This window comes from Zootoca vivipara, chromosome Z1 (assembly GCF_965207765.1).
Source record: "Zootoca vivipara chromosome Z1, rZooViv2.hap1.1, whole genome shotgun sequence".
NCBI classification, from domain to species: domain Eukaryota; kingdom Metazoa; phylum Chordata; class Lepidosauria; order Squamata; family Lacertidae; genus Zootoca; species Zootoca vivipara.
The window spans coordinates 55,136,791-55,152,487 of record NC_142583.1 but is presented as its reverse complement, the minus strand read 5'-3'; the positions used below and the strand labels follow the sequence as shown (position 1 = coordinate 55,152,487).

General features: G+C 42.6%; 2 protein-coding genes across 3 annotated transcripts in view; one reads left to right on the top strand and one right to left on the bottom strand.

Moving 5' to 3' along the window:
• CZ1H4orf17 (chromosome Z1 C4orf17 homolog) overlaps positions 1–15,697 on the top strand; it is a 164,338-nt gene that overhangs the window by 87,031 nt on the left and 61,610 nt on the right. The window lies entirely within an intron of this gene.
• On the bottom strand, positions 5,600–14,393 carry LOC118077582 (alcohol dehydrogenase 1B-like). Of its 2 annotated transcripts, XM_060278465.2 has the most exons (9): positions 14,264–14,393; positions 13,412–13,513; positions 11,388–11,526; positions 10,325–10,412; positions 10,000–10,216; positions 9,441–9,704; positions 8,775–8,910; positions 8,131–8,269; positions 5,600–6,322 (listed from the first exon to the last, which is right to left on the bottom strand). In XM_060278465.2, exons 1-9 carry the CDS (start codon positions 14,279–14,281, stop codon positions 6,298–6,300), a joined length of 1,128 nt encoding a protein of 375 aa, XP_060134448.1. In that variant the 5' UTR covers positions 14,282–14,393; the 3' UTR covers positions 5,600–6,297. The 2 variants fall into 2 exon arrangements, with proteins under 2 accessions (XP_060134448.1, XP_060134450.1); XM_060278467.2 differs by lacking the exon at positions 8,131–8,269 and having other exon boundaries at positions 6,090–6,322.

The following is a 15,697-nucleotide window of genomic DNA, read 5'->3' as shown; positions in this document are numbered from 1 at the left end:
CCCATGGGCAGCCATTGGGACTTGGAGCACAGAGACACAAGGCATTCGGCTCCCTCCCTCTCTCCCTCAGTTCAGTCAATCAGTCCGTCAGTGATTGAGAGTCATGTGTTGTTCGTTGGCGGCGGCGGCGGACGGGACGGTCTACTCTGGCCGGTTGGTCGGTCGGTGTTGGATGGAGGGTCCCGTCTGCCTCGCCTGCTCTCTCTGGAATGTACTGGGGGGCGGCTGCCGAGTGGGAGCGAGGACTCTATGGGCGCAGGCAGTGCCGCTGAGGGAAGGTGAGAAGGAGGGAAGCCGCGGCGCTGGCGGGTGGGTTGGGGGGTGGGTTGGGGGCGGGTTGGCTGTGGTGGGTGTGTTAAAAGCCGGTGAGGGGATGAAGAGAGGCCAAAGAAGTGCCAGGGCTTCGGGGAGGGAATGCGCGCGTGTATCCGCCCTCCCTCCCGTGCGAGCCAGCAAGTGACAGGCAGGCGCGCGTGCGGCTCCGCTCACGAGGGTTTTTACAAATGTTTGACAACATATATTCTAGCGCCCATTTATTTAACGGTCTCAATGACACTAGTAAACCTATAAAAACCCTGGACACCCATTGATCAGGGTCCAGACTTTCTGAGGTTACTCACTGGACATTTATTGCTCAGCAATAAACCTTACTCTCAATTTCTCTACAACCACGTTTGTGATTTTTGAGAACCCACTGAACTAAGGTTTCCAGGTCCCACGCTACACTATTCCTGGGTTAGCAGAGTCTGTAACCTGAAGCGTCTGTAACCTGAAGCATCTGTAACACGAGGTACCACTGTACAGGGATTTAAGGGAACCCTGGTCATTGCATATGACCCAAATAACGTCAGGGGGAACGGCTTTTCCAACCTATCCTTGTCCTTGACATGCCGGTTTTCCAAGTGCAGGGAATATCTTGCGCGGAGGAAGATTCAAGCAAGCCGCAGCCTGCAACCTGTGAAGTGGTGCTGCCTGGAAACAAACTTTACCTGTGGCGTTTGAGGGGTAGAAGTGGGCTCAACCTTAGGAATCATTTCCACGATTATCCAAACATAGCAAAAAGTATCCAAGTACCTTTCTTCAGTTCATGGGTTGTAAATGGCACAACTTAAAATAGGATTGTGGATTCACAAGGGCCCCAAAGCACCATCTTGTCTATGTAAAACCTGTCAGATGAAAGAGAGAATTGGGTGTGGGCCTTGATTGATGGCATTTTCTGATGGCATTGATATCAAGTATCTGTGCCTGCTAAAAACATTCTTGTTTAAACAAGCCTACCCAGATGCTTAGAAAGTTGCTGTGGATTTTAACCACCTTTATTTGGTTAACTTTTTGCATGTTTTAATCTATTGTTGTAAAAATTTCTGAAACTTACTGTTTTATCTTTGAGGTTTTGTTGCATTTTATAAAGTAATGTATACATTTTTTCAGGTAGTATATAAATTTAATGGAAATAATATTAGTAATTTTGCTATACAGTATAAACTGCAGGCCGCAGAAAAGATTCAGAGAAGCTGCTTTCAGAGAAAGACAGCTCAGAAGAGCTGTGTTTCAAACATTTATGTTAGCTCGTATCACAATAACTGTGCAAGAAATCAGTTTATTGTGAATTGCACACACATTTTTGTGTACTCTGGAGTTTCATGACAGGGCAGTCTTCTGTAACAACCAAATTCTCTTTTTGGTGATGCTGTATCAAACTAAGTCATACTCCGAGTAGCCCTAATCGCCTTAATTGACCAGCCTCTACTGGATTAAGATTCTTACTATCATATGTGATGGTTATACAGTCATACCTCGGTTTAAGTACACATCGGTTTGAGTACTTTCAGTTTAAGTACTCCGCGGACCCGTCTGGAATGGATTAATCCACTTTCCATTACTTACTTTCTTTCTTTTTTTAAAAAAATGTTTTTTATTTATTTCAATCATTAAAAACCATACACATAAATCGCCTATATTCATTTTACAAAAAAAGATAACAGAAGAGAAAAGATATTTCATTGTTATATACAAAAAAATTTCACATTCAAAGAAAAGGTGTAAAAGTAAGAAAGAAGAAATAAAAAAACATTAAAAAGAAAAAAAGAAAAAGGTCTTCCAATCAAATCCTATGTAATTTATATTTATCCGTCTTATTTCACACACAAATTTTACTTCTATATTCTCTTCCTTTAAGCTTTAACTTGGTTCAATTCTAATCTGCCTTCAGGATTTGGTTATACTTCATTTATTAATATATAATCATCAAAAATCCTCCATTCCTTTTTTATTTTTTGTTTTGATTGCCCTCTAATTTTTCCAGTGACTTTTGCTAGCTGTGAATATTCCTTCATTAAAATTTGCCAATCTGTTATATTTGGTGCACTCTTATTTTTCCGGTTTCTTGCAATCAGAACTCTCGCAGCTACAATACCGTACATAAGTAATATTCTATTTGCATTTTTAATATATTCTGGTATTATGTTTAATAGGAACATCTCTGGCTTCTTTAAGATCTTACATTTCAGCATTTTCTTTTAACTCTTCATAGATGTTCTTCCAGTATTTGCTTATCTCTACACATTTCCACCACATATGCATTTGAGTTCCTATTTCCTTCTCACACCTCCAACACTTTGGTGACTTATTTTTATACATCTTGGCTAATTTTTCAGGCGTCTGGTACCACCTGTACATCATTTTTAGAATATTTTCACATATTTTCACATAAGTTGTAACAGGCAGTAAATTTTAGATCAATTTTCCACAGCCTCTCCCACTGTTCCATAAGGACATTGTGTCCGAGATCTTGGGCCCATCTCATCATAGTTGGTTTGGTTTGCTCCTCTTTGAGCTCCCACTCCAGCAACAGGTTGTACATGCGTGAAATGTGTTTTCTATCATTATGTATTAATTCTTTTTTAAATTTAGACTTCTCCTTTGCAATTCCCAATTTTTTTATCCTCCATGAATCTCTGGTTTATTTGAAAATATTGCAGCCAATCCAAAAGGTGTTTTTTAATTTCATCATATTTTCTTAATTTGGGTTCCTTTTGTATATTTCACAATAATTCATAATAAGGGGCAACTTTTTCCTCCATGTTTAGTTTTTTAACTGTTATTACATTTATTGGTGACATCCATAAGGGAATCTTAGGTTCCAATATACCTTTATATTTTGTTCATATTAAATACAAAGATTTCCTTATTAAATGATTTAAGAAACCCTTGTGGACTTTAACTTTTTCATGGAGCAAGTATGAGATCGTATAAATCTTTCGCCTTTCACTTTCCATTACTTTCAATGCGAAAGTTCGCTTCAGGTTAAGTACGCTTCAGGTTAAGTACGGACTTCCGAAACCAATTACATTCATACTTTGGATTAAATATGCTTCAGATTGAGTACTCTGTGTACCCGTCTGGAACAGATTAATCCACTTTCCTTTCCTTTCAATGGGAAAGTTCGCTTCAGGTTAAGTACGCTTCAGGTTAAGTACAGACTTCTGGAACCAATTGTGTACTTAAACCGAGGTTCCACTGTATCCCGTTGTTGAAAACTTTCAGAATGGAATGTTTATTGAGATTTCAGCACCAATGACAGAGTAAAGCATGAAGACAGAACCCAGTAGGGATGTCAGATAATTCTGTCAGAAACAGAATCAGAAATTGCAACTGTTTGCATTTTTGTCCCAGGTCCAGATCAAAAATCAATCCAGCGAACATGGCCAGTACCAATCCAATGGATGCGATCAGTATTCAGTCAACCCTTGTTGTTTTTAAAACCCCACTACAGCAGGGCAGTCTTGAGCAGGTCGCGTTCCCTGGCGCTGAGGGGCGGAGATTGCTCCGGCGCCCCCGCCCTCACAGGGCACAGCATGGCTTCCACGCAGCTTTGCGGCGCAGCGCCCTGCCTACCGGCCCGGCGCCCCGCATCACTGGGACTCTACCTAGAGCCGGCCCTGCACAACAGATATGTAATTAATGACTCTTTTAAAATTTTGTTTTGCTTTTTCCTTACAACTGAAATGGTGGGATAATTGCATAAGTTAAACATTATGTAAATTACATAAATTACATTAAATAGCCAACAGTGACACAATTCATGCAGTATTTGGGGAAAACCAAACTGTAGCAGATTATAATGAAGACAAGTTTGGATAGAAATTGCTGCTTTCATACATCTTTGGCGTCTTTGTTGGAGTCTTTGTACTTCGCATTGCTGATTCCACACAAGCTGTTGGTAGCAGATGGAGTAATGTAAGCTAAGCAATGGAAACCCTACAGTGAATGGTCACTAGACGTCTGGTATAAAAAACTGGTCAGGAGCTAACACACCCAGTAACTCTTGCAAGGGAACAGCAAGGAAGCATGGCATGTTGTATGCAGAGGTGGGTTGGGTGGTGGTGGTGGAATTCACTAAGAAGAAAAGCTGCGGAAGGAAACCTCCGCAATCCCATTGACAAATCTGGAAAGGATGGTGTTTCCTTTGTACCACAAAGGCAGCTAAATTCTTTGTAGTTTGGCTTATCTCTTAGTCTCACTTTTTTGTTTGCAGTTTTGAGTAATACACATTATTGCAAGCAATATAATATAACAAGAAATACAATGCATTTCTGTATGTTGTTTTCACGAATATAGTCGTTTTCAATGCACACTTTTTCGGCGCAAGATTGTGTGCGGTGCCCAAAACGCCTGCCATGCTCTAACACAAAAAAAGAGTTAAGAACCATGAGAAACTACAATACTTTTTTTGGGTGGTACCTTGATTCATGCCTTCCTTTTGGGGGAGGAAGGGGGCTTGGGGGTATTGCACTAGGGCTCCCAACCACCTTAATCTGGACAAACTGTTTATTGAGCATTCAGCCTGATTTGTTTGTGGGGAGATTAGATTGCATCAACTAAGTGTTAACCTGCACTCTCTGTTGCATTTCTCCATCACCTTCCTTACTGCAAACAGTTGGATCCACAGCCAGGATATTCCAAGATGTGATTCAATCCCATCCAAAAGTACTGTAGTAACATTGGGGAAGTGCCCTTTATCCCACTATCCTTTGTCCTGAAGAACTTTCGGATCAGCCAAGTCACAAAAAATCTCAACAATCCACCTCCTGTTAAACATTTGTGCCCTTAAGCAAGAAAATGTGATTTGCAAGCTCTCTCTCTCCTACCCTCCCCCCCCCCCGGTATTGTTTTTTTGCATGCTGGTGCTAATTTAGATTAAAATGCAAGTACTGTACAGCGTTCATCTCTTTGATCTGTTCCAAAGGTCTTTTGAATTACTTCTTTACAGCTGTGTGCTCTTTCTCTCTCTCACTCTCTCTTACTCTCTCTCACACTAATAATAATAATAATAATAATAATAATAATAATAATAATAATAATAGCACAGTTATAAAAAGCAGCATGGACACATCCTGTGTCAATGGCTGGGAATCCAATTCCTTATCTGCAGTGCAGTAGGGACAAAAAGGCACCCAATAACCACATTGCGCACTGTAAATGGGTTGGAGGGCACACTGAATACCTAGTACAAGACAAATGTCTCTGCATCATCTACATCTAGTTCCTGATTTAGGAAGTGAGGCTCTTCACACAAAAGCTGTTTTCCTGGATCATGGTTTTAATATTTTGCTCTGATTTCTATTTTTAAAAATCACATGAAAAAGGGTTTTTTTCTCTGCTCTTCATTTTTTTTTTTAAATGATGTTTTCACAAAGCATGAAACAAGAAAACAGGACGTACAGAGCACACATTTGCTATTCATTGTACAGAAATAAAAGTATTTTATCCAAAGATTTCGAACTGCTAGTTTGGCAGGAGCTGGGACTGAGCAACAGGAGCTCACCCCATTGCGAGGATTCAAACCGCTGACCTTCTCTAGTACTAGTAGTTTTGTACCCACCAATGCTTAGGAATCTCTGCAGAGAGATTTCAAGCTACTGATTTACAGCATGTATACTCCGCTGGGTTCAGTGTGACTTTCCCCCAAATATATATATAAGACAGCTACCTAAACTACCCACTCGCTCACCGTTGAAATACATGATAATAATTATTTGTGTTGTTGCTTCATTAAACAGGATAGTGATAGTTTGAATCACAACATAAGATTGTTTTTATGGTAATTTTCTTCTGTTGCATTTGGAGGGAAAACGTGACAGTCTTGGGGTAGACCTACGTGTTGATAAATGAGCATTGCCAGTGACAACATTGCAGAATCCAATCATCTTCACATACAGTACATCCTACTAGGCAATGTGGCAACCTGAGCTTGCAAAGGTCATTGTCTTGTATTCTTCCTCATCAGCATGGACTTTAAAATACCAGGACACTGCGAATACTGAAACATTAAGAAACAGTTTTAAATGGAAGGGTGATAATATCTGTTAGATTTTTAATGTTAGTAGGCTAATATTTCAGTAGGTTTAAGATCTTGGCGCGAATTTCAAAGGAAAGCCTTGATCCGGTTGATATTAAGGGAAGGTGATATTTTAAGTATCATCCATTCATTCTGTTTATTACCCACCCTCTGCCATCGTGTTCCAGGTGGGTTAAAAGGTAAAGGTAAAGGGACCCCTGACCATTAGGTCCAGTCACGGACGACTCTGGGGTTGCGGTGCTCATCTCACTTTACTAGCCAAGGGAGCCGGTGTACAGCTTCTGGGTCATGTGGCCAGCATGACTAAGCCGCTTCTGGCGAAGCAGAGTAGCACATGGAAATTCCATTAACCTTCCCGCCAGAGCGGTACCTATTTATCTACTTGCACTTTGACGTGCTTTCAAACTGCTACGGTAGGTTGGCAGGAGCTGGGACTGAGCCACGGGAGCTCACCACGTCGCAGGGATTCGAACCGCTGACCTTCTGATCGGCAAGCCCTAGGCTCTGTGGTTTAGACCACAATATTTTAAAATTTAATATTAACACAACTTACAGTCAGAGGAACAGAACTAGGAAGAGTATATAGCATACACAGTGAGTAATTTTCAGAGTGGAGAGGGAGGTTTGAACCTGTACAGAAATAGGAAACCTTTTTTATACTTAACATTATATTAGAAAGATTTCATTTATAAAGAAATGAAGTGATAGAAGAAAATGAGAAGAAAAGGGCGTGAAAAAGAGGAAATAAGAAGCCTAGTGATAAGCTTATAAAACTGATTCCAAGAAAAAGAATTGCACAAGAAAAAGCACAAGAAGTCAATTCTATTCATTTATGGCATCACAGGAAGCTGAATACAAATGCCTATTTGTCCCTAACAGAAGCATCAAGGTAAACAGTTTATGGATGTAATTTCATTGCCCCATCCAAAACAGTATCAATTTCATTTATAAATCAATTGTTGCTCAGCCTAATGGGATGCAGATCGACCACAGTTGTGGCGAAAGTCTTGCTTGTGAACATCCATATTGGCATGGATGTACATTGCATTGTTTCCACATGGGTTTCATTGTCCCATTTATTTATTCATTTTTATTCTTTGAGGTGTCCGTTTCCCCATTTTGTCTTCTGTTTCTTTGTACATAAATAGCTTGTGCAGCTTTCAGTACTAGAATCTAACCATGATCAAGCTAATCTCTCTGTTTTGTTTTGGCCACTTTTTTGTAGATGAATAAATTGTAGACTTTGTTTTCAATCTAGGTCTTACCGGGGTGGGGGTGGGGGTGGGGGTGGGGGTGGGGGGAGAGACAAAAGAGCCCTCCTTGGGTGTTGGAGTGAATGAGTCTTGAGTTAAACTGGAGAGGGGTTGGGGGATGTGTACACAAGCCCAGCTCACACTACAAAGGAAAACCTGGTCACCCAATATAGTGATGTCATGTGATTGACAGGTCAACAAGCTACTGCAGTCGGAGGAACTGGCCCATTGACTGGATCCAATTTCCCCCCTCCCCACGTTGTACAGGAACACTCTGCAATACAACATTTTTAGTCCACTTTTAGTCTGCAGACTAACCCCCTAGCCCACTTTGTTACCCTCTACACCACATTTTCTCCCATTTGGGTGTAGTGATCTGAGATCCTATGGCATTGAAGACCCATGACTATTACTGCAGCTGGATCCTAGGAGGGTCCCTGTCTCCAGCACCCCAGAGTCTCCAAGTCAGCGTGAAATGAGAGCTTTTTAGCTACTGGGGGTGGGGAGAGGTCTTACCTTTTCCCTGAACGCAGCAGTTCAAAGCCCTCGTTGATTTTATCAAAAGGCAAAGTATGGGTAATTAGTGGATCAAGAACAAACTTCCCCCCCATGTAATCTGAAACCAGCTTGGGAACAGCATCTTTGCTTTTCCAACCTGAAAACAGAACGTGCACAGTTAAGATATGATACTCCAATTACAATGCCATAAAAAAGGAGCAAAATGTTGCTTAAAGGTCTGGCAGTCCCACAGATTTATAGCCTGAATCCGTCTTTGTACTTGGGTTATGCAATGAGATTGGGCTGGATGCTATGACAGATCTGTGGGTGGGAGGGAAGGAGATAGAGGAGATACTAACGTAGTAATTATGGCCCAAGAGCTTGTATGGAAAACTACAGGGGGTCAAACTGCATGAGATCTTAAATGTATTTTCACATGATAAGTGCATGATTTTTTAAAAATCTAAATTGTACTTGCTGGGGGTGGGGAAATAATTAACAAATCAAGGTGTTTTTCTAATTTTGTGTTATGCCATGCACCCCATGACAGACGTTTTATGGCACAACCCGCTGCCACCCCAAGCTATTTTGTGACTGGCACCCTCAACACTCTCTCAGAATTTGAAATGTGCCCTCTTGATAGAAAGCTAGTAGGCCCATACCTCCAAATATAGATCCTTTCCAAGTGCGACCCGTGAAGATAAGTGCTGGAGAGAAGGTAATTTCAGAAGCTGAAGGGGGCACTCCGACAATCACGCTGGTCCCATAATTCATGTGGCAGGAAGCCAAGGCAGCAGTCTGGGGGAAATCCAAAGGCATGACTCTTGAAATAAGCCAAGGAGAAATATCATCCATGATCACCTTCCATGACACTGTTAGACCTCTCAAAGATTTTACTGTTCAAAGCATATTAATTGCAATGGAAGAAAACATCCCTATCTTTTCTTCATCCCATGCCCAGCTACATGCACACCGTGAAAAGCCGTTTTGGGTGGTTAGGGCCTTCTGAAGAATGTGGGAGGAGATGCTGGGGGTGGGCTTCTGTGGGAGAGAAGAATCACCCCAAACGATCATTCTCACCCCTCCATTAGCCCCTCATGCCTGAGTCCCATCTCCCATTATTCCCATTATAAGTTATCTGATCAATGGGGGGAGGATGTTTGAAACTCTGAAACGTCCTACTGTCTCAGAACCCCAAGGCCCTTGCTGCAACAGATTATCGGATCACAACCCAGTGAAAAGTAGGAACCGCTGAAGAACAGGAATATATGAAATTCCATCTTCCCTTTTCAAAATTTGACAGTAAAATCCTGTCTTCATGCATGTACCATGGTGTCTGTGCGCCCAATCACTTCAAATGAATAGTCAACACCTTCACCGTCTGTCAAGTCAAACAGCACTTCATTGATGGGCTTCTTGAAATCCAGAGGGTTGACACACTCTGTAGCTCCCATCTCTTTAGCCTTGGGAAATTTATCCTTGTTGATGTCGACCCCGATGATTCGGGAAGCTCCAGCTGCTTTGCAGCCCATGACAGTTGAGAGGCCAACTCCTCCCAGACCAAAAACGGCACAGGTTGAACCAGGCTCCACCTGAAATCATAGAGTTGTAGAGTTGGAAGAGACCATCTAATCCAACCCCCTGCAGTACTTGGTCTCTCCTTCAGTATATGATGGCAAGGGTGCTTTCCCTGGGCAATTGGTTGTGGATGGGCTTGCTCCTTGATGTTCAAAGCATCCAAGAGAGAGATGGGATGGTGGAAGACTAAGACTGTGCTTTTACCTGGCTCTGGGCAGGCCAAGAGCCCACCTGTCCTCCTGTTTCTGCCTAGATCTGCCACAAATTCCCCACACTGAATATAAGCAGTACCGATGTTTTAATCCTTACCTTTGCACTGTTGATGGCAGCACCATAGCCAGTAGAAAACCCACAGCCAATCAGACACACTTTTTCTGGAGGAGCAGCAGCATCAATTTTGACCACCGCAGACTCATGCACCACGGTGTATTCTGTGAAGGTTCCAGTGCTGACAAAGGTGTGGATCTGCTGGCCTTTGTAAGTCAACCTGCTGGTGCCATCGGGCATTAATCCAGTGCCGCCAAGGCTAAAAGATGAAGAAAGGGAAATCGTGCTTTGGGTTGTTGTTGTTTTTAATCCAACATATCCACTGCTGGTGTTTCTAATGTTGTTGCAAATAACAACTTCAATTTACTCGCACATTTTGCACAGATTGCCTCTGGGATGTTTGCAGGCGCTGCATTCTCCACACTGTGGGGCAAAGAGTGGGATGACTTTGTCTCCTGGGAATGATGAAAATACCATCATTAGCCTGCTTAAAATATTCAGGAAATGCTTTGTTGGGGGCAAGGGGCAGTACAAAATGGGGGGCGGTTGAGGAGGGTCAGTTGGAGGGGGGAAGTGAGAAATGTCCCTATTTTCATCTGAGCAATGTTGGATGGTATGTCATGAACATTGCAGACTCTTGGGCAGCTAGCTTTGAAGTGGGGAGCACAGGTTGAATCCAAGAAGCGGGTTCTTTAATGTGCATGTGTTGGCTGCACCGTTCATGCATGCCCACTGGTTGCCACTTTGTTTCCAGGCCCAGTTCAAGCTGCTCATCTTTGTGTTTGATTCCCTAAACAAATTAGTCACCCAATAGCTGAAATATTGTCTATTCTCCTACAGACCCTCTTGGGTAGGCAACCCCAAACTCAAACCTCCAGATGTTTTGGGACTACAATTCCCATCATCCCTGACCACTGGTCCTGTTAGCTAGGGATGATGGGAGTTGTAGTCCCAAAACAGTTTGGGGATGCCTGCTCTTGGACATTCAAATCAGTAGAAGGGGCCCTTTTGGTAGTTCCTTTTTCATGAACGTTTTGGGGTCTTGGCAGTATAGAAGTCCTGGTCTTTGGCACCTGAGAATAGAGCCTTCACTATTCTCTGAACTGCAATTTGTTGTAAATTAATATTGCAAGTATAAGTGGTTGTGACCCACCCTGGCAAGTGATAGTGGTAGTAGTAGTAGTTGTTGTAGTAATATCACCACTTAAGTAAAAAATAATGTTCCTAATCAGAAATGTCTAGCAATTGATTCCAAATTCTGGCATTTACATTAAAAATCTAGTCCCTGGCCCAGAGCTGACCGCCCTTCCCTAAAGAAAACACTTTCTCAGTCATTCTTCCTCCAGTTGGTTGGCTCTTTAGTTTCGTTTGATCCTTGTTGACCAAAGCTGTGGGTTGATATTTTCTGGTTGCACTCTGCTTTACCTTACCTGGTTTCACACAGGTAACCCCTTCCCCAACGCTCTCCACAACACCAGCTGCCTCGTGACCAAGAATAATGGGGAATTTTACGTGCATTGCCCCACTTATCCCATGGTCATCGGAGCGACAGACTCCAGACGCCAAAATCTGTTTTAAAGGAGAACTTTTTTATTTTATATTATTTTTAAAAATTCAGTTCATGAATTGCTTCCCATAAGACAGGGCTGGCCAACAGGTCAATCGCGATCACGGGATCCTTTTCCTTTGCTTTTCCCGCCCCCTGTTTCCTCCCTGTATTTTATGCTGCTCTGTGGAACGAAGAGCAGAGCTTCTGCATCAAGATGTTTGTGAGAGAGTTACTGAATCCCTGAATCCAAAAAAAAGGTGAGCAGCTTTCACCCGAACCCGAATAAAGCTTGGCAATTCCCCTCTCTAAAAAAAGCTCAACAACTTTGAGCTGAACCCCTAAAAAATTTGAAAATAGATTGCAGTCTCTTGGGAGTTGGCCACCCCTGCCCTGCCATAAGATATCTCAAAATGATATTACAGTAAAAACATAAATAGAAACAATTACAAACAGATCAACATATACAAATATTTAAAACAATTAAAAATTATTTCATGTGTGAAAACGATTTCACATCTACCATATTTTCCTGTGTATAAGACGTCCCCATGTATAAGACGACCCCTATTTTTTGAGCCCAAAATTAAGAAATAAGTAATTGCAACATTCTGTGTATATGATGAGCCCAAATTTCAAACTTAAAAAATCTGGGGGGGAAATATAGTCTTGTACATGGAAAAATACGGCAATTCAGACTGAGTTAAAGATCTCCACTTAACGGGGTTTTGTTTTTTTTGAAAATGGAAGTATTTAATTGATACCCATCATCCAATTGCAAAAACAACCAGGGAGCTTCTAAATTTCACCTTGGTCCTAGAAATACCACTCCCATGATATTGCTCACAATCCCTCTCCTGCAGTAACTTGCAAGGCTTCCAAGGGGTTCAAACCACTCCTACATTTCCACATCAGTTTGCAGATTTTTATTTTAAAGTACTCATGAAAATTCATCAGCATTTCAGTGCAAATTTCTCCTTATGTAAACAGGTTTGCATGCAATGTTACCTAATATAAAACAGTGCAAAGCAACGTTGTCTAATATAAAGCATATTTGTATATTATATTCATTAATACGGGCATGTTTGTGCACATTTTACACCACTATATGAATTTTTACTTGACATTGCAAAAGTTGGAGAAGTGTGAATTTTGAAAAATGGGTGTGTTTTGGTTCTCATAGGAACACAGGAATCTGCCTTTGTTGTTGTTTAGTCGTTTAGTCGTGTCCGACTCTTCGTGACCCCATGGACCAGAGCACGCCAGGCACTCCTGTCTTCCACTGCCTCCCGTAGTTTGGTCAAACTCATGTTCGTAGCTTCGAGAACACTGTCCAACCATCTTATAATTATGACAACAATTAATCCAGAATGCAGCTTCCAGACTGGTGACTGGGAGTGTGCGCCAGGACCGTATAACACTCGTCTTTAAAGATCTACAGTGACTCCCATGTGTTTCCAAGCACAATTCAAAGTTTTAGTGTTGATCTTTGTTGTGTTTTTAATATTCTGTTGGAAGCCACCCAGAGTGGCTGGGCAACCCAGTCAGATGGGTGGGATACAAGTTGTTGTTGTTGTTGTTGTCGTTGTCATTATCGTTATCATACTGAGTCAGACCATTGGTCCATCTAGCTCAGCATTTTCCGCATTGACTGAAAGCAGCTCTCCAGAGAGTCCGACTAGGGACTCTCCCACACCTGCCTGGAGATACCAGGGATTCATCCTCAGGCCTTTTGCAAGCAAAACAGCTGCTCCTCCACGAGCTGCAGCCCTTCCCCATTCTCATATTGTTTTTGAAAGCATAAATTAGGCAGGTTTATCTTTAAGTGCAAACTGAACTGAATTTCTCCATCCCTAGTGCAGATACTAACAATTTGCAGAAATGCCATTTTTGGTTTGCCTCTCTTACCTTAATACGAACTTCGTGTGCCTTAGGTGGGGCAACTTCTATTTCCACAATACTAAATGGTTTATTGACTTCCCAGACAATGGCAGCTTTGCACTTAATGACCTGAAATAATAGAATATCGTAAAAGCGTTTCTGTATGTAGCTGTGCAATCCTATTGTGGATAACCCCCACCCCCAATAAAATGTATACACCACTTGATTTTACAAAACCTCAAAACAGTTTACAGCGACAGCTCTGATTTCAATGTCCTGTGAAATAATCATATACTATTTTTCCCACAAAGCTAACATTGCAATCCTGTGCATGTTTAATATTCAATATGTGCTCCAATACCAGTGCTATTTTTCTAGAAAAAGAGGTGCCGGATCTCACCATGAATGCTTCCTTTGTTCTCTTATAATGGCAATGGCACCCATCTGAGAAGTGCCGGAATTGAGTTCTGGTGAGTCCCAGCTGAAAAAAAAAAGCCCTGCCTATAGCCAGATTCCTCAGGGTGGCTTACAATTAGACAACTTTTTACAATCTTCATCAGGGCTTACTCCCTGGTTAATTTGTTTACAATTGAAGCCCTGGTGAACACTGAGCTAGTTTTCAACTTGCTGGATGTTTCTCCCTCCCCAGTTGACAGCAAGTTTGAAATGCACTGGTATGGTATTAGTGCATGGCGTTCAGGGAGGAGGAAAATAGAAGAAACTTTCAGGAACCCCTAGGATGAAACTTCCAAGAACTTCTTGGATGAACCTCAAGGAACGTATTGCTCCTGCTTATAGAACAATAAGCCTTTTTTTAAAAAAAGGTATTTATGCATCTTGGGGCTGAAAAAGCAACTTTAAAAGAAATCATCTACTTACTTTCCCCGCAGTGCTCATGATGTAGAACTTTGTAATCCACCGTATTTGCTTCCTCTGTGTCGTTTCAGAACTTCTAGAAGTACAAAGGTTCTTCTTTGGCTTATCTTTCAACTAAACGTAACCCTTCCCCAGTTCAACGCCAAGAAATGTGGCCACTCCTCTACGTTCAGTTTGATTCCACCTGCAATTTCACAACTTTGAAGGAAGTACGTTAACAGTCCTCAGCTGCAGTACAGCACATCGTGCATTAGATTGCACTCAAGGAAATTAGTATTTTTGTGATGTTAAGAAACAACACCCTTACTGTGAGGGTGGGGATTGTAGAGAGGCATTGTGTGAGTCACATGCCCCCATCACCCATGACCATCTTGAAAAAACACATGGGACACGTTGCTTGGGTCAAATATTGGCACAACTTTATTGATTACAGAGGAAGGGTTTGGCCAGGCATTGGGAAAACCATTTTAAGTGCCAGCCCACCTGTATATCTGTGGGGTCAACTCAAGGCAAACAGGCCCCTAATGACACACATAAAGTAGGAACCCCCTTTGTGGTTGCTGCCTTGAGGAGTACTATGGCCTTCGCTCCTGCCTGGGCTTCAGAACAGAAACCACTCCTTCCAGATCCCTTTGCAGGGTTTACCATTGGCTTGATGCTTAATGCAATATATGAATATGTAATATCTTATCCTATATAATAAAGTGCAAGTGTCTCTGCGTCCAGTCCCTGTGTCCGTGGGTTTGTGCTACTGCGCTACTGCACATGTGCCCCATGGGGCAGCCATTGGGACTTGGAGCACAGAGACACAAGGCATTCGGCTCCCTCCCTCTCTCCCTCAGTTCAGTCAATCAGTCCATCAGTGATTGAGAGTCATGTGTTGTTCGTTGGCGGCGGCGGCGGCGGCGGACGGGACGGTCTGCTCTGGCTGGTTGGTCGGTCCGTGTTGGATGGAGGGTCCCGTCTGCCTCGCCTGCTCTCTCTGGAATGTACTGGGGGGCGGCTGCCGAGTGGGAGCGAGGACTCTATGGGCGCAGGCAGTGCCGCTGAGGGAAGGTGAGAAGGACGGAAGCCGCGGCGCTGGCGGGTGGGTTGGGGGGTGGGTTGGGGGCGGGTTGGCTGTGGTGGGTGTGTTAAAAGCCGGTGAGGGGATGAAGAGAGGCCAAAGAAGTGCCAGGGCTTCGGGGAGGGAATGTGCGCGTGTATCCGCCCTCCCTCCCGTGCGAGCCAGCAAGTGACAGGCAGGCGCGCGTGCGGCTCCGCTCATGAGGGTTTTTACAAATGTTTGACAACATATATTCTAGCGCCCGTTTATTTAACGGTCTCAATGACACTAGTAAACCTATAAAAACCCTGGACACCCATTGATCAGGGTCCAGACTTTCTGAGGTTACTCACTGGACATTTATTGCTCAGCAATAAACCTTACTCTCAATT

Excerpts from the sequence above, each read along its gene's own strand:
- LOC118077582 (XM_060278465.2), bottom strand. Across the intron at positions 10,413-11,387 it reads GGTTACCTGTGTGAAACCAG|GAGACAAAGTCATCCCACTC; the intron begins GTAAGGTAAAGC and ends CATCATTCCCAG. Across the intron at positions 10,217-10,324 it reads AATCTGTGCAAAATGTGCGA|CCTTGGCGGCACTGGATTAA; the intron begins GTAAATTGAAGT and ends TTCATCTTTTAG.